The sequence below is a fragment of the Apus apus genome, chromosome Z (genome assembly GCF_020740795.1).
Source record: "Apus apus isolate bApuApu2 chromosome Z, bApuApu2.pri.cur, whole genome shotgun sequence".
Lineage (NCBI taxonomy): Eukaryota > Metazoa > Chordata > Aves > Apodiformes > Apodidae > Apus > Apus apus.
In genome coordinates this window covers 36,198,736-36,224,286 of record NC_067312.1, presented here as the reverse complement: position 1 = coordinate 36,224,286, position 25,551 = coordinate 36,198,736, and the positions used below count along the sequence as shown (strand labels likewise).

Genomic DNA, 25,551 nt, shown 5'->3' with positions numbered 1-25,551 from the left:
GCTTGTAGGAAATTAACTCTAAGGTTCCTGCCTCTCTCAGATTTGATCAAAATGTGCCAGGAGCTCTGAAGCTTTCAGAAAAATGTAGTGGTAGGATGATGTTCCCCTTGCTTCCATGGGAAACATCTGAATAATCTCCAGAGACAGCAGGCTAGTGACAGGATGATGTATGAGCCAATCCACCAGCTTTTTTTGACATCTTGCCAACTACAGACATTAACTCTGAGTAATATTATTGAATTATAGCTGTGCTTTCACACAACAGTTATTTCATGCCCAATCACATCTGGTGTATGGGAATCCAGAAGGGTCTCAAAGAAGGTCTTTCATATGGAATTGTGAGGAACTGTGGTAAAAGGGACACAGGAGGGGAGGGGTAGGTGCAGGGCTAGTATACAGCCATTATCTCTCTACTAGAGATTCACACTTTGTTCTCCCAGACATACTCAGTCTGACCCAGTTTCCTGGATTTGTAGAAATACAGGCCATTTATTTTTAGCTGTTTCTTCCTACTTGTCTCTGTCGATTCGTGGGCTTGCAGTTTTCCAAGTATTTGCTTTACTTGCAAAAAATCAGCAAAGTAGTCTCTACCTCATGAATTAATGGCTTTCTCTCGAATGTAGTCTCCCTCCTCATCTAAGAGTCAGAACTGCTGTAACCTGTGTGAGGGAAAACTTACTTTAATATAGACTGTGCTGCTGCAAGGCATTATATTGGAAGCTGCACTCTTCTCCACAAACACAATGTATGCAAAGGCAAACAGTATTTTTTGCAAATGTCATTTAATGTTGCAAAGTATTACATGCTTTCCAGAAACATTCAGTATAGACTGACATACAGACTTCAACAGAGATGGAAAAAAAACAGAACAACCCCAACACCACTCCTTATGTACTGTTCATTGAGTTTTTATTGACTATGATTTCGGCAAGTGTTTTTCATTACTGAGAATTAAACATCCCCTCTTAAATAAACTAAAGCTTAACATTTGAGGAATGATAGATAGCACTTGTCAATATACAGAATCTACATTACACCTAACACACTTTTGCATCCCACTAATAAAACTAAAATACTTTTTGAACCTAAGGACTAGGAACCCAATCACTTCCTGTGAGCAAGGGAATAAAGCATTCTGGAACTTTAAAACCTGAGGGTGAATATATGTCACTTTATATTCCAACATAATATGGTTATTTGTGCATATGTCTGTTCATCTGTATGATCAGGGCTGTGCACAAACCCGTCTATCTGCCAGTCACATACTTCTTCAGGTACTAATGTTATTGTGAAACAGAGCCTTAGTCTAAAATGAAAACTGTAAAGCTGTGCATTTAATAAAAAAATGCACGTTTTTTTCTTTTTTTGAAATAAATGTAGCTTTCCCCAGAACATATAAATTAATATTAATTTAATGTAACATGTAGTAGGTACACCTGAAAGTAGTGGGCTTCTGTTACAATGGTGTAGTGCCAAACATTTATACAGTGAAGTTTCCGATATGAGATAGTTATCATAGTTCACCAAATCTCCTATGAAGAGTATGAAGACTACAGGTTAGTTAATAAAAATACAGGAAATAATTCTTGGCTTTACATGCATTCACTCACCTCTGCAACAGCTGGATGCCACTACTGCCATTTTTTAAATTATAAAAATACTTTTTTAAGAGCAGTCAGTCTCTGCACAGCAGACGACAGCAGCTTGATTACAGCCCTTTCAGTCTGAGAGGTTGTTTACAAACAAAATATTAAGTAGGAAGGCTACTTACATTTTAAACAGCACCCTGTATCTGCAGTTACTAATTTCCCAAGCAATACTGAAAATAACTTATTTACCATAACATAATAATTTAGCAAACAATATAAAAAAGTCTTACTCAAAGTAGGGCTATGTCAGGTGTCAGCCATCTTAGCTGGGTTCCAGCCTGCAAGCCTGTCTGTCTAAGAATCTAATAATAAAACTTAGAATACCTGAGAAGTGTTTGAAACTGAGCATTTCATAATTAGAGAGAGAGGAAGGGGGGGGAAAAAAAAAAAAGCAAGCAGCTGTGTTTCAAAGAGTAACAAACATAATTGTATGAATTTTTACAAACAATTTTCATACAAAAACTGTATGATCGTGTGTTCAAAAACCACATTCCTCTCAGACAAATCTACTAGCAAGCAGTATAAATTTTAATTACTCCACTGGACAGACTTTGCTGCTTTTATGATCTGTTAGTCAATTTGACAGTAGGCTACTTACCCACTTATAAGTTCTCAAGAAGACAGTCATACCTCCCAGTAAAATCTTTGCTTTAAGTGAACAGCATATACATTAGCTCTTGTTTTCTAAGCATAAATTTGAATATTAAAGTTATCTTAAAGGTATGACAATGCTTGAATGTTAATTCACCCCAAAGGTCTTGTTAAAAAACACTCTCCTAAATATGATACTGTATAGAATACACCCTCACATTGATAAAAATCAAGTACAATATGAAACTTCTCAGCAAAGACAGAGTAAATGGTATCTCGTGGTCTAACAATCAAAAAGGAAAGATCACCTATTAATAAAAATGTACATCCAAAGCCTTAACCAGCTTACAGTTCTGCTGTTAGGTGGAATGTAAACAGAGTCCATTGTCTCCAACACTGCAGCTATTAGCAGCTACAATTGCTAATATTTTAAAAACATGTCTGCACTTTGCATAATTTTTAAAAAAGACCTAGCATAAACTGCTTGAAAGAATCACAGCCATTCCTGAACCTCAACCCTAATGTACAACCTTAAAACTAACTGGATCTAGCCATCCCTTATCTTTACAAAACAGGCTGAACACAAACAGAAAAACTGAATCTACTGTTATTTTGTAAGAATGTAAGACTCAATGATACCTTCCACTGCTCACCAAAATCTAAGTCTTCAGCTTGGTTTTTAACCACTTAACCTACCTTTTTTTTTCCAAAGTGCAACTAGCAGAGCACTGGATTATTGTTCACATCACTTTGCAATGCACTGGTGAGAAGTTAACTCTCAAATTAGATGTACAGCTAAGTACCTACGCTGTCCACCTATGCTGACCTGAGTGCTTACTGAAGTTAATGTTCACACTTCCGTGTGAGCTTCATGGTCAAATTCAAGACTAAACATGACTGCAGAGGCAGTGAGAGATTTCTGCAACATTTCTGTAAGAGGGAAATATGCAGCATACAAATATATCCACAGGACAGTGGAAACACAGAAAAATAAAAACCCCTTGAACTCCTATTTAGTTTTAGAGCCTTAATCTTCTGTCTGCTGTTCCTGCATTTACACTGCCTTACTGCACTGACCCAGTTATCCAATTGCAAACACTTTGCACCGGTCTCCTGTTGTACCTGGGGAAGCAACCATACACTCTGTGATCTGATGTGATGCACAGGTAGCCTCCTTTGTAACCAGCAGGGCTGGGAGGAGCATGTGCTTCGAGCACACTCTTGTGGCCATGTGAAACCAACATAAAAATCAGAGTTGAGGACACAGGATGGCATATTGGCATCTTGGACTTTCTTTTTTACAAAGAAGGCCTTAAGCCATAATTTACAAAAGAAGTGAATTAAGCATCAGAGCTGACCTACTACAGAAACATCATTCATTGACCTTGGTATTAGGAAAGAGCTTTTATCAAGTGAAATGCTGCATAGTGCAACACAGTGCAAAACAGCCACCCAGAGAAGAAGTCAGTGGTTACTTCAGTGTTCAAGAGTCTCCACCTTCTTGCTCCTCTCTCCTCTCCAGAGAGAGAAAACACACTAGTGTCCTCTTTCTATGGCACCTGAAGCGTTGCATATTTTAAGGAGAAGATAAAATACAATCTTATTAATTTATCATTATGTAAATACTGTCTCTGCTGGAATGTAAGTTGAAACTCCACCCCCATTCCATGGCAAACTTCATGTGATCTTCACAGGTGATTTCTTCTGTGCACAGAGGAGGGTGACATAAGGAACCCCAATGAATGCCCATCTTTCACTGGGCCAGAACTTTATGACAGGGCCCTGCTCAGGAATCTCAGAGGCGGCATCGAAGTAAGCAAAGCAGACACATCCCAGGTACGCCGCAAGGCAAATCAAAATGTGCCTGAGAATAGACACCCACACACACCCCCCAAGGAAAAAAAGAAAAAAAGAAAAAAAGAAGATAAATAAGTAATGTGACTCCAGTAAAGCAATCAAATATATCACCATAATTTAAAATCAGTCTGTTCTCACCTTCTACCCCTGAGTCCCGTGTAGGGTTACTGTCTGCCCTTTGCACACAGGCAAAGAATGGAGAGAATAAGGAAAACAACAAACTGTAGCTTAGGCTTGGTCTAAACTAGCTGCAGCTTTTTGGTCTCTCTGCACCAGACAGGTTTGTGTAGAAATGCTGAGATATGGCACCCTGGATAAAAGAGTACAGATTGCTGGGTGGTAAAAGAGAAACAGCATCAAAGCCCTTCACTGCTCCCTAACTTCATCCTCAGTTGTTCACACTGGAAGTTTTAAGTTTTCAGTCACTGCTTCAGCTGAGCAGCACTATGGGATTTTTGTAGCCACCAGAGCAAGGAATTCAGAGCAATTAACCAACTTAAGTGTCTGAAAAATGTGATCAGGGGAAGAGCCTTCTAAACCTCCCACCTTGGATAGCATGAGACTTGCTTTGGGCTTATAATCTTACCAGTAATTCTATCTAGTGCTAACCAGAATTCACACCATGCAGCACTGAAGGATCACATGGTCAGGGTGTTACCACATTTGAATCAAACTGTGGAGTTTGTATACAACACTTACCATACACAGTGCAAATAAGGGAAGTTAAATGAAGACCAGATCTCACAAAACGCTTTGTCACTGATCCAGCAGAAAAGTGCTAGCATCCACCAAAGACCTGAAAAGAGACCCAGTTTGTACACACGCAGGTTTTCACACCTGAGGAGAAAAACATGAAGAAGTTATTATAAAACACAACAAAATTTTCTTTGTGGTACCAGCTTGATGCTTTTTGGATGTAGGCATTTTAGGGTAGGATTCACAGTGCCAGGCACAAATCTTTAAAATAGCTCCAACATAAATGTCCCTAACAGAGGAACTTTACTTACACTAAGTATGGCTTTGATGCAAGGCAGTAGTGAGGTGACAAAACAAATTTTCCAATCAGTAGCTGTGTTTTGGGTATTGTTTTACATACCAATACACAAATGGTGGGCAAACATCAAAGCATTCCCATATCTAGGGAAGGGTATCTAGGACAACTATTGATTAGTTACACATGTTCTCTAGTAACAACCAGCCAAGCAGCAAGTACTCAGATTTGTTCATATTTATCACTATACAAAGATTTCTAAAATAAGGAACTGGATGAGGGTTGGGTTTTTTTAATTGGTTAGTTGATTTTTCCCTCTACAAGTTAGTACTGTACAATGTAACAATTTCAGAGAACTTCTAAGGTAGGAGCGTCTACCCAAAGGGCCCAAAGAAGCATGATTTAGTAGATGGCTTGCAGACATCCACATCTCAGGCAATATTCCTCATGTTGACTAAGCTGCAGTTCTCTCCCTGCACAAGAAACCTGACTTGTTCATATAGAGGCACATCAGAAAGACAGCATGAAACATTTGCTGTTGTCACATGTAGCACAGTCTGCAGTTGCCCATCACTGAATACCACAGCAGATGCCAAGATACTTGCATAGCATTATCTGTGTTGCAGATGTACTCAAAAGCTCACAATTTTATGTCCCTTTATGATGCTTTGCTCTTTTCCACATCTTGAAACTATTCTAAAAACTGTGCAGCTTTGCTCAAGAGAGTAGAATCAGGAAAAAGGAGGCATAAATATAATCTTCAGGTCCCAAAATGCTATTAAAGACAATGACTTGCTGTCTTCATACATCTGCTATTTCAGGGTAGGCCTCTTGGTGCCAGTAGATACACCTCTGCTCTTACTGATTATCTATAAAGCATAGCTAGGCTGGGACATGAGGAGACCTGTGAGGCCAAGGGCTCAGCTCCCCTGCCTCCTGCAAGAACAAAGCTATGATGTGGGATTTCCCTCCCTGCCTTTTTTTTGTTCTTGCTGTTTCCCAGAGATCTAAGAACCATTCAGTGCTCTTGTACAATTCCTGCTTCAGTTACTAATTCTTCCCAAGTCACTTATATGACCTCGCAAAGCACTCCCAAACCTACTATTCAGATGACAGAATAATTTGTTTAAAGTGACTTGTTAGAGCTACATCTCAAAATCAAACCAAAATGCCCAATCTCTAGCCAATCTTAATGAGGTGCTCCTGTAATCTACGTCTTACACCTCTGCCAAAAGTTACTGGGAATGTCTCTATGCCTCTTCCTCCCCAGTAGGTCATCAGTCAGCCTTTCTCTCCGCTCCAATCCAGTTCCCCCAGTACACTTGACACTGAATCACCAGTCTTCTTCGACACAGTTCTAGGTCTCATTCATAGCATCTGGAAGGTGAGCAATGCCTGGCAAATAGGTTCTTTAAACAGATTCTTCATTTTGTGACACTCAGAAGTAATTAAAATGTGCATCCCCGGCGCAGGGAGCTAGAATAGGCAAGCAGTTCTTTACTGTGTGCACTGCAGTAGTATTTATGGTCCTTTCTCTACAGATCTTCTCTATACATTCCTGTCTCTGACAACTGACTAACACAGTGCAGCACAGATCAGAAAGCTCTGTGATCCTCTGTCTTTCACACAGAGTACTTGTCGGCCTAAAACCTACTGTTCTCATTTGATACATTTACAGAGTTCTACTTTTTCCAACATTTACCGCTAATTGTCTGCACAGAGCCTGTAAGTCACAGACTAACCTGCATTCACTGCCAGGGAAGTAGTAATGCCAGCTCTGTCCCCAGGTGTCGCTACAGCCTTCCGCATGTGGGAGATGATCCCCAACCACCCACTCGGAGGAGGATGGGGCACAGAATAACTCCTGCCTCCCTTTGGTGGAAAAGCAAAACTGCCGCGGGTACTGCAGCTTTGCTAAGGGAGCTCTAGCTAAGCATTCAGAAAAATTAAACACACAGTGTTCTGCGCAGGAACACTTTTCTGAATGTATTGCAGGAGCAGCAGTATACCTGGCTCTGGTGTATTTCAAGCTAAAGAATTAGTACAGTGTTTTTCTGTAGAATACTTCTTTCACTCCTGAAACGCTTTTTCAGTTGACATTTTAATAGATGTTTGGGATTAACGAAGTCCTAAAGCTAAGCAGAAGGCACCTTTACAGCTACTGGATTAATGGCAGAAAAGCTACCAACTGTCTAATCCTGTTGACAGAGGATTTTCTCCAATGTCCTTTGCATAAATTCGTTTTAGGATCTGGCATTTCTTTTTTAAGCCATCTATAAATAATGTCATGTTCAACATCATCACATTTATCTTTATTTTTCAAAAAAGTGCTTGAACTACCAGGTAAACTGTAATATCCCCCACAAGAATGATATCACAAAAATAGTTTTCATAACAAAAATATATACATGACTGTCACAAAAATTAATACTCCACACATAAATCAAAATGTCTTTTTTCTAAGGCCTGAATTCTCCAATCCATTTGGTAAATCACCAAGGCAGTCAAGAGGACACAAGGCTTGCCTAAAATGGCTTCAGAATTGTCTGTGCTGTATACGTTAAAAAGGCTTGCTTTGCTGAAATAGTGTCTTTACTTCTACAAAGGCAACAAGGAGCATGAGAAAGGGGAAGGATATTTCTGAGTTGCCTCTTAAGCTCCAAAGCACAACTACAAAAATTCTTCCTCACACTCTCTTACAAGACACCCCAGTAAGAAATACATCCAAGGTTTGGCAGTTTTATCAGCAGAACTATACTGGTAAATACTCCTCATTTTGCAGGATTCATCCTTCTACCAAATGCCTAGAAAGCATGGACCCCTTCATAAAAGAAGAGGGAAAATTGTCACTGATCAAAAAAAACCTGCTGTACTAATCATACCAGGCCTAATTCTCGCCCATTAATGCTAAGGCAGGTTTACAGTCTTCAGTGAGACATACAACTATTCATAAAAACAAAGACACTCAACCACGTTCCACAGTGGATACATGCATGGATCAATTTTGTACATTTGACAGGTGAAACTAGACTGCTGCAATGGGTACTCATGCATTCTGGCAGAGCGAAGTGTGTGTGCACTGAGCACACAGAAACTTTTCTGGACGTGTCTGAAGGAGGAGTGGCTGACACACTGGAGGGCTGTGCTGCCATTCAGAGGGACTTGGACAGGCTGGAGAGTTGGGCGGGGAGAAATCTGATGAAGTTCAACAAGGGGAAGTGTAGAGTTTTGCATTTGGGGAAGAGAAACCCCATGTACCAGTACAGGTTGGGGGCTGACCTGCTGGAGAGCAGTGTAGGAGAAAGGGACCTGGGGGTCCTGGTAGACAGGAGGATGACCATGAGCCAGCAATGTGCCCTTGTGGCTAAGAAGGCCAAGGGCATCCTGGGGTGCATTAGAAAGGGTGTGGTTAGTCGGTCAAGAGAGCTTCTCCTCCCCCTCTATTGTGCATTGGTGAGGCCGCATCTGGAGTATTGTGTCCAGTTCTGGGCCTCTCAGTTCAAGAAGGACAGGGAAGTGCTTGAAAGAGTCCAGCGCAGAGCTACAAAGATGATTAAGGGAGTAGATCATCTCCCTTATGAGGAAAGGCTGAGGAAGCTGGGTCTCTTTAGCTTGGAGAAAAGGAGACTGAAGGGTGACCTCATCAATGTTTACAAATATGTAAGGGGTGAGTGTCAGGGAGATGGAGTTAGGCTTTTCTCAGTGTTGACCAGTGATAGGACAAGGAGTAATGGATACAAATTGGAGCATAGGAGGTTTAAGGTGAATATTCTAAAAAATTTTTTTACTGTGAGAGTGACAGAGCACTGGAACAGGCTGCCCAGGGAGGTTGTGGAGTCTCCTTCTCTGGAGACATTCAAAACCCACCTGGATGCGTTCCTGTGTGATGTGCTCTAGATGACCCTGCTCTGGCAGGGGGGTTGGACTAGATGATCTTTTGAAGTCCCTTCCAATCCCTAGGATTCTATGATTCTATGATAAGGACATACACAAACACATGCAACTGCATCCAATTTAAGATAAGAGGCTTGGCCTCAAACATCCAGCTGTTTTAGTCTGTGACCATGTGTGTCAATCTGACTAGTCTGAATACCAAGAGGAGAGGACAATTAAACTGCATGGTTCAAGGAGTTCAAGACTGCAAAGCAAAACTGAAAGCTCACTTGAAGAAACTCTTAATGCAAAATCAGCCACAGAAATAGTGGCTACTCTATTCTAGCCTGAAAGAAACCGTACCCCACAAAGCCTACATTTCCATCTGCACCTATTGCCTGTATCTGTCTGCAAGCTCCCTCACAGACAGATTTCTAATAGAAGAGTAAACTATGGACAGACCTGAAGCTAGGGGTAAACCTTTCCTGCTCAAGGCTGAAATGTCACGTAAGCAACAATGTTCTAGAATCTGTCTGCACCTGGAGATAGACGTAAGCCTGACAATCACTAAATCATACTAATTTGATGATACTATTATCTTGATGGGTATTTCGCTTGGACGAGCAAACGAAAGGATCCACATCTACTTCCTCTCTGATACCATTCCTAGGAAAGCTTTTTTAAATTTTATTTTTATTAAACACTTGAAGGGGTTTGTTTGGACAGAAATGAGAATCAAGTTTTATAATTTCTTTTTCTTTCAAGGACAAGTATGCACTTAACTACCTGTTGCTCTTTTGGTATCTTCCACACACGACAGTTCCTATCATACACTCTACCCTACCAGTTCCATATTTAAGAACATAATGCTCTTTTGTGACAGTATTACCTCCTCATCAAGAGCAAACAAAAGGCAGAAAATTCTAATTTGAAAACAAAGTGGTTCTAATTCATCAGAATTCTGTACAAGATTGACACCAACCTACAACAGGACTAACAACAGGGAGCTTTGGTCTAATGCATCACAAATTTAAGCCCAGAATAGAAGCAAACTACTATAAGGCCTTTCTCCTTCCTTCTCCAAATACTTGTTTTACAGATAAATTTCTGCTTCAGAATGCCAGGATCTGGCCCTGCAGCCCTTTACTAATTGTAGTAGTAGGGAATGGGAGAATTGCAGGCATTTTAAATTATGTTTAGATTATTTTTTCTCCTGCAAAAAAGGATGAAATGACTCCTCTGAGTTTACAAGAATATCTCCCATCTAAATCTCCTAGGAATCAGCATAGCTTAAAATAAAACCTTTAATTATTTGCCTTTACACTTAGGAATTCATCACGAAATAACACAGGTATTACATCATGCCAATGTGCAATTAAGAAGGCCATGTATCATTTCAGGTCTCTCTTTAATCACCAATTCAAAAGAAGGTTTATCTGTGTTCTGAATTAAAAAAAACAGACAGGGAAACTTCATGTATTTTAATAAGCTATGACCTTTCAGAAAGAGTTTTAAAAAGTAAATATCTGTAGGCATACCAATTGCTAGATTTGATGTGGCAGCACTCAGACTTATGAGACACTAACTCTTCATCCTTTTAAGTTTCTCAGGAGTTCATTCCTGGAGAACTGATATGTAGAGAGTTTATTCAGAGATATGTAGAGAATTATTCAGAGCCACAACCAGATCTCCATTTGCCCTGTCAGTAGCTCTTTGGTGCTTTCACCAGAATGAGACACCTCCACCAACATTCTTCAAATAGTGACTTTCCTACAACCAACTTGTAAACATTTCTCAAGTTTCTTTGACCACAGAAATAAAAACTGCTCAGCAGGATATCTAATGAGAAAAGCAAACACCTTAACAAAAAACAGAGTCTCCCACTGCATGAAGAAACAGCAGCAAAATAGGGTAAGGTAGCAAAGGGGAGAATCTCTCTGTTGTAACAGATGTCAGAATGCAGACATTTGGTCCTACTCTTGTTTCTTTTGATGGACATCTGTATGTGCAGTATGTAACAGCCAAGATAAGTTGTAAAATCCTTCTCAGACACTAAAGAAGAGAGGCAAATGACAAGTTCCTATATTTCTACTTGTCTTGTCCTTCTGCAGCAAGTGAAAAGATGCAAAAAGATGAAAAAAAAAAAAAAAAGCCTCTGAACAGCAGCTGTTATTCCTATCCTGGCAAGGCTGTTTAAAATGTGAAGATCAGTCTCAGATTCTTCTCTGTGTGCATTCTGTTTGCATCCTGACTGACAGCTATCCTTTACAATCTAGTACAACTTAGTGATTAACCTCATCTGTCAGTCTGACTCCATTTATACCACTCATGTCAGATGACAAAGTGGTGTAAGAGTCACTGTAATCTTGAGAGCTGGGACATCTTCCACACATGCTTGGGCCTTGCTTCACATTCCTAGTACCCAGACTGTGATCATGCAATCACCTCACCCTCATGCAGACTATCCAGCAGGAATGCTGTCAGTAGCATGAAATCCTTGTCCTGATTCCACAATAAACAAATAAACTGAAGTTACATCAGGTTGCAGCAAGAGATACGTTGCAAGAAGACAGACAATATCTGACCAAGTACACAAGCCTAAGAAAAAAAAAAAATCCTTGTCAAAAATTACTAAACTGGCAAAACAAGTTTGTATCAGATCTGTGCTTGCATGTGGGAGAAGTATTTCCGATGTGCTACCACAAGCGCTGAAGCCAGATCTAGTGTATCAGCACACAGTGGGCTGAGGATCTCAGAAAGCAATGCTGCATTCAGGAGAAATGTACTCACCTCTTCAACTCTGCAACGAGCAAAGCTGTGCAGGGAACACCCAGAGTCATCAGTGAGATGTTGTTGATGGCAGGCTTAACGAAGGCAAGGCAAGTAGTAACTCCAGAAAGGACAGCCACGGCAGCTTTAAACCGGCTCCTGAAGAGGATTTTTTGGGGGAGAAAAACTACTTTTAATTCAAAACATTGAACTACTAAAGCCAGAAATAATTGAAATTATTTTAATAGTGTAACAAAACTTAGGTCTCTCTAGGTCTGTTCAGGAAGTGCAATGAAAATGTGCATTAAATGGATGTGGATCTTGCACAGATTTGCATGTGCGTGCAAAGTTAATTGTATATCCAAATAGTTGCTGGACTGTGGTCTTCCGGGTACACATACATATGTGCACACAGCCACTAATCACTGGTTTCAAAATCCAAAGGCCACCCTCTGATCTTCCTCCTCCCACAAGAAGTCAAGCCCATCTCTGCACATAGCACTCTACTTCAAAGCAGTGTTAAATCATTGTTCTTCATGCTTTTTTAACATAGATTTTTAGGAAATCTTGTTACTGTTAATGCCCCAAGTTCTACAGTTATGTTACAGTCTGTTCTATTTTCTCTCATCTCTTTTAAGCCTTAAAGATACTGAGAACTTCAAGGTAAGTAAAACATTTCTTTTAACCAAATTCAACAGTAGGTGAGGGATTCCATCACTTTTTAAAGATTACAGTTTGGTATATTCTTAGCATAAATGAAATCACAATTGGGCCCTTTATAGATAGCCTGCCAACTTTTTGAGTATCTGTTAACTGTTGTTTAAACTTTTAAGTTTGGACTTGAAACAACCCATTTCCAGTCTGTGGCAGGACTAGACTAGACAGAGGATCATTGCGTTGCCCTTCAACTAGGGGGCCACAGCTTTAAAAAACAGTTGCTCTCCAAGGACAAGTCTTGTGTCCTTAATTTTATGTCTGAAGTAGGGTCTCAGTATCCTTGTGCGACACTATTCCCTGGCCACAAGTGTCACCGCTTTCACCTAGCTCACTCCCTCTGCCTTTTGCTTTTAAGTTTTTCTTCCTGCTGGAAGACAAGAAGTTACTTAAGTAGGAAGTTCTGCTCTGACATGAATGCGATAATGCCTAAAGACACTAAGAATGGGTCATGGTAGATAATAACATTGACAGCATTGGAAATCCAGAGTGGGATGAGGATGAAGATGAAAGCAGTGAGCACAGGACAGATGGAATATTAGAAGTTTAGCTAGGCAAAGCAAAAAAATATAACGCTTTCCCGGGTTAAGAGTTTATTGCCTGGTATGTCTTTCCTCTGTACACTTCAGAAAGGAATCAAGACCTTAATATGTAACTGCCTTAACAGACTCTCAGGAAAAAGTGTTCAAGAAATTTAGGGTAGGGGACATCCTTCACCTCATCTCAGTATTTTCATGATTCATTTATAACCTGGGAGATTATTATTTACAGTTTTAACAACAAGTTCAATAAAAACAGGATTTCACCCAAAAAGTGTTACTATTCCTTTTAAAGAGGATATAGTTTAACCTGCTGGCCCATACTGTGCAGCTACCCAGATTCACTTGAAGACAGTGCTAGATAACACATAATGATCCCCCTAGGATTTTGAGGAATAATTTACATGGAGTCACAGAAATTCTCCAAGACTCGGAACTCTAATTTATTTGTCCAATGTCTAAAAATCATGCCATCAACCAAAACACTTCAGTAAAAACTCTGTCTCCTTGTTAACTTGATGATTTCCTGTAATAGCACTATTGCAACATACAGAACTACTAAATACACACTGATGTGACAAAGCCATTAGACTGCATACACTGTACACTGTAATGCAAGATACACTTTTCCCAATGCAAGCTATTTTGAGGAATGGTCAATCTAGGCACCAACCTTCTCTCCCCTTCCCCCACCTTTAGGATATAAAAAAGGAAGAGGGAAAGAGGGTTTCTCTTACTTTACTTTAGCTGCTACTAATATAAACTACCCATGTAAAGATCTCCCTAGAATCAACAAGAACAGGTGCTTCCAGAGGCAAGTCACCCCATCCCACCATCTTAAATTACAGTGTGTAAACCCCACCATCAGCTACTTCAGACTTGGGAATTCTGAACAAAATGGGCTCTGATACAAGTGACAGGAAGAGAGTGAAGTGAGAAAATATAGCAGTTGTAAGGTTGGATGATCCCTCAGTGCCACCACATGCAGGTTTAGGTGCTACCATAAAATGTTTTAAGAAATACGAAAGTGTATGATTGTGTCATCACCTGTCATTTCGAAAAACTCTAGGCAGGTATCTCCTAGGGAACCACATGGCAAGAGCACACATCAGGACCCAGAGAATAGCCAGCTCATCCAGCATCTGGCCCAGGAAACTGAGGGTGGCGTGAAAGTAAACAGATCCGATTCCTGGAAGAATTAACCAAAAGGCAGTATGAATAGTTGCAGTACTGTATAGACTAAAACACACTGTTCATGTTCAGAACTTCACAGCTAATGTTAGGTACTGTTTGGTCTAGAAAAGGTTAAGAAAAATAAAAAATTAAAAAACAAACAGCAGCTTTCCTAAGAAGATAATCCAAAATGTCAGCACCTGATTTATAAAAGCAGCAGTTAAAGATGCCAGCTCCCACCAGAAAAGTAGATGTATGTAAAAAACCATCTAGTTAAACCAATTGAAATGCAAAAGAAATAAAAGTCAAATGCTACTTCTGAGTTTTCTCAACAGCACAAGAGTGCGTAAGACAAAGATGAAAAGCAGCATCTGATGACTACTCCATGATAAGGGTTTACAGGTCGAAAGTGTCACATTGTCCCATAAGGGCTCTGATCACCCATTTAAAAGTTCCCAGTCCTCACAGAAATGAAAAAGCTGAAGAATCACAAATCTAAAAATGGCTACTCCCTCGGGCTTCCCCACTACAATGCAAAACATGTTATCCTTATCCTGTTCAGCTGTGCTGTGCACTCTCAGCTCTCATTTCAGTAGCAACAATAGAGGAAGGAGGGTCAGCCCTGCTGTAGAGTAAGCCCAGACATAAACAAAAGACCTTATGTAAAGGAAGGATAGGAAGGGAACAGAACTAAGGCTAAAGTTTCCACCAATCACAAAAGCCATTTTCCTTTCAGAAACTGTGTCTGCTTCAGTTTAAAGCAAGTACAAGCAAATGTGTTTTACAAAACAACCAAAGGGCTAGCAGGAAAATCTTATTTCCTCTGCCAATTCATGCATGAGCAGGCAAATAGAGACTAACAAACTTACCAACCACAACCAGCAAAGTCCATATTAAATATATTCCACTGTTGAAGCAGGTTGCATATTGACGGAATAAGCACATACATATGGGTGGTAAAACAAAAAACAAGACGTTGCTTATCTAGGGAAAAGAAAAACAAAAAACAGTATCACAAAGAGAGAAAATAAAAAAAACCTTAGATATTCATAGGCTGCCTAAGGCGTCTATAAATACATTATGTCATACAGTGAAGCCCCAGCTCCACAAATTGTGGCCTTCAGTTTCTGCCAAAGCCGAGCTGTTTTTCCAAAATATCAACCTTTGTTTAGAATCATAGAATCAAAGAATGGTAGAGGTTGGAAGGGATCCCTGGAGATCATTAAGTCCAATGCCCCTGCCAGACTAGAGGAGGTCACACAGAAACACACACAGATGGGTCTTGAAAGCATCTAGAGGAGACTCCACAACCTCTCTGGGCAGCCTGTTCCAGTGCTCTATAACCCTTAAAGTTTTATCTCATCTTGAGGTACAACTTCCTCCGTTACAGTTTGTGTCTGCTGCCTCTTGTCCTATCACAGGGCACCATTGAAAAGAGCCTGGCGCCTTCTTCTTGACACTCACCCTTCAGGTATTTGTAAACATTAACAAGATTCCCTCTAAGTCTTTCTCCAGACTAAACAGCCCCAGGTCTCTCAGCCCTTCCTCATGAGACAGGTGTTCCAGTCCCTTAATCATCCTAGTAGCCTGCCATTGCACTCTCTCAAGTAAATCCTTCTCCCTCTTGAACTGGGAAGCTCAGAACTGGACAGAGTACTCCAGGTGGGGTCTCACTAGGGCAGAGAAGAGGGGGAGAACCTCCCTCGACCTGCTGGACAGACTCTTCTTACTGCACCCCAGGATACCATTGGCGTTCTTTGCCACAAGGGCACACTGCTTGTCCACTGGGACGCCCAGATCTTTCTCCATGTAGCTGCATTCTAGCAGGTCAACCCCTAATCTATTCTGGTGCGTGGTGTTACTCCTTTCCAGGTGCAGTTACTGAATACCTTCTTTGCCTCTGTAGTCACTGCTAAGGCTGACCCTCAGGAATCCCACGTCACCAAGACCAAAGAGGAAGTCCAGCAAAAGGAAGATTTTTGGCTCGGTTGCAGAGGATTGGGTTAGGGATCAATTAAGTAAACCAAACATTCACAAATCCATGGACCCTGATGGAATGCCACCTGCAGGTGCTCAGGGAGCTGGCAGAAGTCATTGCTAGGCCACTCTCCCATCACCCTTGAAAAGCCCTAGAGAACAGAAGTGCCTGAGGACAGGAGGAAAGCCAGTGAAACCCCAGTCTTCAAAAAAGGCAAGAAAGAGGAGCCAGATAACTACAGGCTGGTCAGTCTTACCTCCATTCCTGGAAAGGTGATGGAACAGCTTATTCTCCACACCATCCAAAGCATGTTTAGGAGAGCAGGGTTATCAGGAGCAGTCAGCATGGACTCACCAAGGGGAAGTCAAGCTTGACCAATCTGATAGCCTTTTATGATGGCATAACTACATGGACAGACAAGGGGAGGGCAGCTGACATCGTCTACCATGACCTCAACAAGGCTTTCAACAGTCTCCCATGGAATCCTCACAACCAAACTTGAGAAGTGTGGACTGGACAATTGGGTAGACATGGACTGGGAACTTGCTGAAGGACAGAGCTCAGAGAGGTGTGGTCAGCAGGGCTGAGTCCAGCTGGAGGCCTGTGACTAGTGGTGTCCCTCAGGGGTCAGTACTGGGTCCAGTCCTGTTTAATATATTCATTGATGACCTAGATGAAGGGATAGAATGTACCGTCAGCAAATTTGCTGATGATACAAAACCAGGTGGATTGGCTGACCAGCCAGAAGGCTGTGCAGCCATCCAGTGTGACTTGAACAGGCTGGAGGGCTAGGCAGGGAGAAACCTAATGAAGTTCAATAAGGGCAAGTGTAGAGTACTCCATGTGGGGAAGAATAACCCCATGCACTACTACAGGTTAGGAGTTGACCTGCTCAAGAGCCGCTCTGGGGAAAAGGACCTCAGGGTCCTGGTGGACAACAGGCTGACCATGAGCCAACAATGTGCCCTTGCAGCCAAGAAGACCAATGGCATCTTGAAGTGCAACAGGAAGAGTGTGCCCAGCAGGTTAAGGGAAGTTATCCTCCCCCTCTACGCTGTTCTGGTGAGACCTCACCTGGAATACTGTATCTGGTTCTGGGCTCCCCAGTTCAAGAAGGACAAGGAACTACTGTACAGAGTCCAGCACAGGGCCACTAAAATGATTAAGAGACTGGAGCATCTACAGCATGAAGAAAGACCCGGAGCTGGGTCTTTTTAGCTTAGAGAAAAGGAGGCTGAGGGGGATCTCATTAATGCTTATAAATAACTAAAGGGCAGGTGACAGGAGGATGGGGTCAGACTCTTCTCAGTGGTGTCCAGTGACAGAACAAGGGGCAATGGTCACAAACTGGTAAACAGGAGATTTAACCTAAGAAAATACTTCTTTACTTTGAGGATAACAGAGCACTGGAACAAGCTGCCCAGGGAGGTTATGCAATCTCCATCCCTGGAGAAATTAAAAACCCATCTAAACATGTTCCTGTGTAATCTGCTCTAGGGGATCTTGCTCGAGCAGGGTGGTTGGACTAGATGATCTCCAGAGGTCCCTTCCAACCCCTACAATTCTATGATTCTGTGCTTCTTTTCTCCCATGTGCTTGGAGATGACCTCCAGAATGAGCCGCTCCAGCACTTTTCCAGGGATGGAAGTGAGGCTTACTGGTCTACAGTTTCCTGGGTCTTCCTTCTTGTCCTTTTTGAAGACTGGAGTGACACTGGCTTTCCTCCAGTCCTCAGGCATCTCTCCCGTTCTCCATGATCTTTCAAAAATGATGGAGAGTGGTAGAGCAACATCAGCCAGCTCTCTCAGCACTCATGGGTGCATCCTATTTGGGTCCATGGATTTGTGCCTGTTCAGTTTACCCAACTGATCACTAACCCAATCCTCATTGACTAGTGGAGAGTTTTCCCTCCTCCAGGCCTTCTCTCTTATTTCCAGGGTCTAGAATTCCTGAGGGCTGGTCTTATGAGTAAAGAATGAAGCAAAGAAGGTATTCAGAAACTTTGCCTTTTCTGCATCCTCTGTTACCAGGGCTCCCACCTCATTCAGCAGTGGGCCCACATTTTCCCTAGTCTGAACATTGACGTATTTGAAGAAGCCCTTCTTGTTCTCTCTTACTTCCTTTGCCAGATTTAATTCTAAGAGGGCTTTGACCTTCCTTGTTCCATTCCTACACACTCTGACAAGGTTCCTGTAGTTGTCCCAAGTGACCAGTCCCTTTTTCCACATCCTGTGACTTTTGTTCATCCATGCGGGTCTCCTTCCTCCTCTATCTGATTTTTTTACCCAAAGGAATGCACCTATCTTGAGCTTGGAGGAAGCAATGGTTGAATACTAACCAGTTCTCTTGGGTGCCCCTACCTTCTAGAGTCTTAGCCCACTGGATTCCTCCAAGATCTCTGAAGAGGACCAAGTTAGCCCTCCTGAAGTCTAGGGCTGCAATCCTACTTATTGCCCTGCTTTTTCCTCCTGACTCTTCCATGTTGTGATCATTGTCACCAAGGCTGCCCTCAACCCTCACGTGCCCACACAGATCCTCTTTGTTTGTTAATACAAGGTACAGCAGTCTCCTCGATGGCTCTCCCACCAGGAGTCATTACTCATACACTGCAAGACCCTTCTGGACTGAATACGCCTGGTTGTGTGGGCTTTCCAACATGTATCAGGGTAACTGATGTTACCCATGAGCACTAGGGCATGTGATCTAGAGGCTACTTCCAGCTGTCCAGGCCTCATTAACCTCTTATTTCTGGCTTTTTGGTCTGTAGTAGACACCCAAACCAGTTTCTCCCATACTTGTGTGCCCCTTAATTCTTACCCAGAAGCTTTCAACATATTCTTCATCCCTCCCTGGGTAGAGCTCAATGCATTACAGTTGCTCTTGCATGTAAAGAGCAACTCCACTGCCTTGCGTTGTTGGTCTATCTTCCTTAAAGTGTACATAGCCATCCATGACAACATTCCAGTCATGGAAGCTATCCCACCATGTCTCAGTAATTGCAATGATATTATGGCCCTGTGACTGAACACATATCTCCAACTCCTCCTACTTATTCCCCACACTGCGTGCACTGGTGTAAAAGCATTTCAGAGTGGGAGTTGAGCACTTAAGTTTTCGCTCTTGAGGGGTGGCAGGCCTTCTGATTCTCAAAAATGCTAGCACACTGCCCCACAAATGCTGGGCCCCTACACCCAGGGGACTCACTAGCAAGCCCATCATTAAACATTAACATAATTAAACTCACCACAGTATAAAAACTTAAAGCAACGTAACATGTGACTAGTTATATCTTTGAATTACCTTGCAAGTCTATTCCAAATGGAATACTATGTAAAGTCTACAAATAGTCATGACTGTTGCAGTGCAGGAAGCGTACAAGGGTAAGCAAACAAGGAACAGGACATCCTGGCAAGTCATCTGTCCTCCCAATGACTGTCAAGCCTAGCATGGTACAAGCACTACAAGTACTGAAATAGACAGGGCTAATCAAGCTTTGTGGAAGTCAAGTCAGTGACCAATAGCTCATGTCTGGAAGGTCTGAAATACAGAGCTAAGCTAAAAGAGTAGGAACCTTTTTTGTACAGAGAGCCTGGAGCTGTGAAACCTTTTGCCCTTCAGTTTTTCTCTTGGTTCTTTGACTGAAAACTAGTTACAGAAAGGTGAGAAGGCTAGTAATTAAAACAATTTTATTTAATATTTTTTAATAATTATTTTTTTAATTTAATTTAGAAATTTGCCCCAAACCAGGTAGGACGCACACACAGTGACTGGTAGCTGAGGCAATGGAATATGAACAAGTCCTCTGGGGACCAGGAAGTGCTCTACACATTTTAGGTTTTTCACCACAGTTGGATCAAAGGGAGGTCTCGAGGAGGAAAAACAAAAAAAGTGGCACAAAAGAAAACCTTTCCACCTCTACAGCTAGAACTGACCAATGAAGAAAATCAAATCAGGTAGTTGCAGGCTACAAAAATTTGTCTAGAAAGTCCTTATTCTGCCTAGATACAAGATGACAAAGGAAATAACACCTACCTACCATACCTGTAGAAATATAGGCCTATACTAGTGATTAGACAACCATGGAGAAGTTCTGTGCTACACCAGCGCTCTTCTAGCACTGAACTCCTGTTTGTGCTAAAGTTCTGCCTGCAGATGCAAGAAAACCCTTGCAACCCAGTGCTTGGCGATGACTTGTGCTCTTTGCAATAGCCACCAGAAGGATTTCCTAGCATTGTTGAAATACCTTTAGTACTGAAATTCTTTTCCACCGAATTTACAAAAAATGTGATCCTCATGTATCTCTTTCAGTCAATAGCTTAGTTCTGTTTCTTATATTCCACAAATAGTATTTTCTGGAAGTTATATTCAAATCCGAACTCTGGAATATTTTCTGAAACACATTGCTTTAGTTCTCTTAGTCTCAAGTTCAATGTCAACTAGATCAACACTAGAACTGACCTGCTGGTTTTTACTCTCCAATATCACCCTGGCTCCCCATAAGGATCAGACCCTCAGATAAACTGCAGCTATTAATACCACTCTTCACAAGTAAGTGAGGCACATCTCCACTTGGCTCTGGTTTCAAAGAGTGTGTTGTGTGTGCATTTTTTTTACATAATACACAATTGGCCTGCATATTTTGATAAGATACTATGCCAATGCTGATGTAGTGAAGATTAGTGCAAAAATTAGTAACAGGAGCACACAGAACTTCCTTTGGGATCTGCAAAAAGCAATGATTAAGTTACAATTCTGGAGAAAAGGGAATCAGCCCATCAATAAGAGTCCATCCTCTGCCTGAACACAATGCTGGACCTTTAGTTTAATTTCCAACTACTTAATTAAAGGAATATAGGACATGGGCCACAGGGAACAACAGAGGCTTGTTCAGATCATGGCCACATAACTTCACTCACATCTGGCCACAATCTAGACCCAGGATGTTTCCAGCAGTCCTACCAAAGCTCAAGTATTCTTTACTATCTGGTACATCTCCCAGAGAGCAGCTGTAGCATTCCACCACCATGCCGACACTTAATGCACTACCTCTTAGTGAAAACAACGCAAAAATGGACCAAGTAGCTCTCCTGAGTTCAGAGGGTTTGTATCTTATACATCCTGACCCATAAGCATGCTGCTCACATGGACTGGAAGACTTTTGTAGTAAAAAACATGATGTAGTTATCAGCATTCTCTCACACTCTGTCCTGGCTTGGACCAGGACAGAACCAATTTTGGTTTTAGTAATTTTATTTTACAGTTAAATGTCTCCTAAGTGTCTGCATATTCTGAAATTAACAGGATAATCTTCAGCCAGTAGCTGCTTATAGGACTGACAGCACTTAATGTTTGTTGTTAATTGTATAGAGTGGTATGCAGAAGGGCTCTTGCTTTTACTTATTCCTGTAGAAACCAAGGTCTCTGGTTCTGCTAAACTTCTTGTGCACTGTAACAAGGGGTGGCACCTGTGGAGGATAACAGACCAGACAGGTGACCAAAACTGACCAAAGTATTCCTTCCCACATGCGTCACAGTCAGTATAAATTTCAGGGATGACAGTGCTCAAGCTCTCTTTATCCGTGGCTAGCACCTTGGGAGGACTCTGTCCATTCTTCTGCCTTTGATCCTGATCAGTGCATTCCCTAATCCATGATTTCCTGTATCCAGCTCCCATCTGCTGCTGACTCCAGAAGCCCGAGCTGGGACCTTCCACAGGGCCAGCCCTGCAGTCTCGGTGGTAACATGTATTATTGCAGGTGGGGCAATATTTGATTTGTATATAATTCTACATATTACATTATTTTATTTGTCACCCTTATTGTTTCATTAAGGCTGTTTAGTTTAGTTTCAGACCTGTAAGTCTCTCTCCCCTACTCTCTTTTCTCTTCCTACAGGGGGAGAGAAATTCATTTAATTGTCAGCACAGCGTTAAACTTTGACATGCTCTCAAGACTATTTGATAGATTTCAAAAACTTTTATCTCTGTATCACTAGGGAACAAAGGAAGAGGAATAAAAACAACTGCAATTCCACTTTTACATGGTAATTTGGCAAGAAATATGTCCACAAATGAATGCAACACACTGAACTGCAAAGCACTGACTTTATTAGCAACAGAAAAAAGATGTTTCCAGCTGTTTAAAACACAATTTTTTTTGCAAATACCTCTGCACTGAGTAAATTATTGTGACCATGTATGTGTAGGTCGGACTTGATGATCTTGAAGGTCTCTTCCAGCCTTAATGATTCTATGATTCTCTGTTCTGGAGCTGGGTTACATTGCACCAGGACACATTACTTCATTCACTTAAAAAAACAACAACAAACAAACCCCAAAACAAGCAAACAAACAAACAAAAGAACAACCCCCCCACCGCCACAAAAAAACCCAAACCCAACACAATAAAACCAAACCAAACCAACAAAAAAACCCAACCAAAAAGCAGAACAGCAAGTTACAAAGTGTTTTCTGGCCTCTTTACTGAAAGGGTGCAAGATTTGAACACAAAATCACTAACTCATGTTTGTTTCAAAAAATTAGTCTGATCAGTTTGTACAAGACCTCTGACAAGATATGCTCCTACTTCAATTTAATCCTGTTGACCACTTTGTGGGTTTTTTTAAACTAAATAAAGCTAAATTTATTCATAACAGATTGAGTTCCACCAGAAAAGAGAAATTATTTTTTTAAAATACATTTCAGATAAGCTGTTCCACCTTTCTGCCTACACGAATACTGAGCAAGACCTCACCTCTAACTCTGACCTCAACTGTGACAGTTTAAAATGCACATTAACAAGGTTTTAATCTACAGCTTAAAGACCCAGATGCCAGATTCAGGTCTGCTGCAGAGTCCTTCTTGGAAATTCAGCAAAGTCTGAGTCAGAATCTTAGATGAAATAAAATTCAGACTCTGCTTAAGGTGTATGTTAGAATAGGGCCAAAACTACCCAATTTCCTTGTGATCATCTGGCTTTTTGGGACAGTCACACGATCCCATCAATCTACTGTGTTTCACTGGCTTGATCTTCAGAAGCTGCAAACACTGAATTCAGGCCCCTATGATGACCTGTTACTACCAAAGAGAGGCTGAACTGACTACCTTCAACATAGTCTCCTTTTCCCTCCCCTTTCAGTGTACAGCTCCATTATTTGTACACAGCTGCCACAACACAGCAGTATTCAGGTAAACTTTTTGTTGTGTTTCTCTGTTAATCTGTCTGGAACCTCAGTTAGTCACCCGGACATAGCTACTGGTCCTGCCATTTTGCAAGCTTCTATACCACAGTTAATCAACTCAGTACAGTAAGGACACTCATCCCCTTGCACAGTTGGCTCTGAAACATACTTGCTGTCTTCAGGAAACTTGTTTATCCTGACCTTTTCCTCCCTTTGTTTTTGGTTCGTGCAGTGACATCACACAACAAAGAAAGCAGTTTCCCTCACACACCCTCCAAGTTCTCCAGTGGCACAGACCAGTCACCAGACAGGACCCTAGCAGCAAACTACAAGAAAAAACGAGTTTAGCCACATACACTGTGCACTGTTGAATTACTTGCTCCAAATGTGCAGCACCCCCCCACAATACACATTTCAGTGAGTGAAACCAGATACCTACTTCTTTCTTCCACTGGATGTTAGCAGTCAAAGAAACAGCTTAAAAAGGAAAGACAGCTCAGAGGAGGATGGAGTTTGAGAGAAAAAAACCCAAATACACCCTGTTAAAGAGGCAAAGCAGAAGCCCTTCCCTTCACTCATGCACACACCAGCCCCTGCAGAACAGAAAATAGACGGCATTTGCTGGGTTTGCTCCTGGACATGGAAAGGCAAACTACCAGAAAGCCTGACACATGATTTCACTCCGGTGGTATGTCACTGCAATTCCTGACACAAACAGGATGCAAGGAGCATTGCTCCCCTTTCGAGATGCATGGTACACGACAGTCTGGCACTGTCGCTGAGGCTATGTTTTCACAAGATCTCTCCAGCAGCTGAGAGGTATTCGGATGGCACACGAGGACACAGGAAGGAACCAACCACGGCTTACTGGAAAGAAGCATTAATTGCATTAACCCTCTCCCCTCTTCTTCAGCTACTTTCTTAAACATTATCTCTCTTCTCTCAAAAGTACACTGCCGAATTCAGCCTTCAACCTCAGAGGCAAACTGCTCTTGAAAGCTTAGCTTTGCTTTGCTCCAAAAGGAGCCAAAGCTACCTGGACAAAACCAATTTCTATCTGCAAACACTCCGGCGGCTTTTTTTCTCCATCCATCACCGCCTTGCACGCCGTCAAGCGGCTGACACCTGTGCAAACGGGGCTGGTCTGCAGAAAACCCAGCACACAAAGTTCTGCACCCGCCGCCACACGGCTCAACGCAGACGCTCGTTACCGAACCGAGGTTACGAGCCCTCTCTAAACCTCCCCATTTTACGCCTAAAACACGAAACCGCCCAACTTTCTTCAATTTGCGGCGAGTCAGAGAGCTGGGAAGGGAAGCAGGAGGCAGAGACAGGACACGCTACAACCCCATGAAAACGCGGTGCGAGACAGACACGGCAGGAATCAGCTTCCCCGGCGGCTCCAGCAGGACCTGCCGCCCCGCAAGGACGCGCTCTCCTCCCGGGGCTGCCGCTCAGCACGGCCGGCCCCGGCCCCCGCGCCCCGGCAGCGCCCGCCGGCCGCCCCGCCCCGCCCCGCCAGCTGCGGCCGCCACGCACCGTGTTGTAAAACTCGGCGATGCTGGGCACGATGGTGTAGTTGTCCTCGCACCAGTCCACCTCCGAGCTGCCGGCGCGCAGCTGGTCCCACCACAGCAGCGCGCCCATGGCTCCCGCCCGCCCGCCCGCCGCTGCCGGAGGGGCCGGCGCCGCGCCCGCCTCCCGGGGCCGCGCGAGGGGCGGGGCGGCCTCCCCGCGGCTGCCGAGCGGCCCCGCCAGGCCCGCCCCGGGTGCCGCCCGGCGGCGAGCGGAGCGCCGGGGCCGCGCCGGCCCACGCGACCCATCCTCCTTTTCTCGGCGGCTTCCAGCAGCCGGCTGCCCCGCGCAGCCGTCCCCTGCCTGCCTGCCTGCCTGCCTGCCTGCCTGCCTGCCTGCCTGCCTGCCGTGTACGCCACAAGAGCACTGGGCCCAACACCTGGCCGGGCGGCCCCGGCGGGGCCCGGGCTTCTCCTGCGCGTCCCCAGCAGCAGAGCGGGCCCCGCCACCGCCCCGCGGCCGCTGTCCTGCCGGCGGGGAACGGATGTGGCGGCGAGCGGGGCAGCGAGGGGAGCGGTCCCCGCTTACCCTTCAGCCTCAGGCCCTGCCGGGCTGGCTCGGAGGCCCCGGCCGCCCCCACCGCCGCCGCGGGAACTCTTTTCTCGGTCTTAGCACCTGCGGCGAGGGACGTGCCCTGCCGCCAGCCCGCGGGAGCCGCAGCAC

At 43.0% G+C, this 25,551-nt stretch overlaps 1 protein-coding gene across 2 annotated transcripts; it reads right to left on the bottom strand.

Annotated features, from left to right (window-relative positions):
* Positions 1-288: 288 nt before the first annotated feature.
* Positions 289-25,518, bottom strand: ACER2 (alkaline ceramidase 2). 2 transcript variants are annotated; one of them, XM_051643419.1, is made up of 6 exons: positions 24,853-24,960; positions 15,026-15,140; positions 14,031-14,172; positions 11,752-11,889; positions 4,797-4,934; positions 289-4,104 (listed from the first exon to the last, which is right to left on the bottom strand). In XM_051643419.1, exons 1-6 carry the CDS (start codon positions 24,958-24,960, stop codon positions 3,918-3,920), a joined length of 828 nt encoding a protein of 275 aa, XP_051499379.1. In that variant the 3' UTR covers positions 289-3,917. The 2 variants fall into 2 exon arrangements, with proteins under 2 accessions (XP_051499379.1, XP_051499380.1); XM_051643420.1 differs by lacking the exon at positions 24,853-24,960 and adding an exon at positions 25,417-25,518 and having other exon boundaries at positions 290-4,104.
* Between the last annotated feature and the right edge of the window lie 33 nt (positions 25,519-25,551).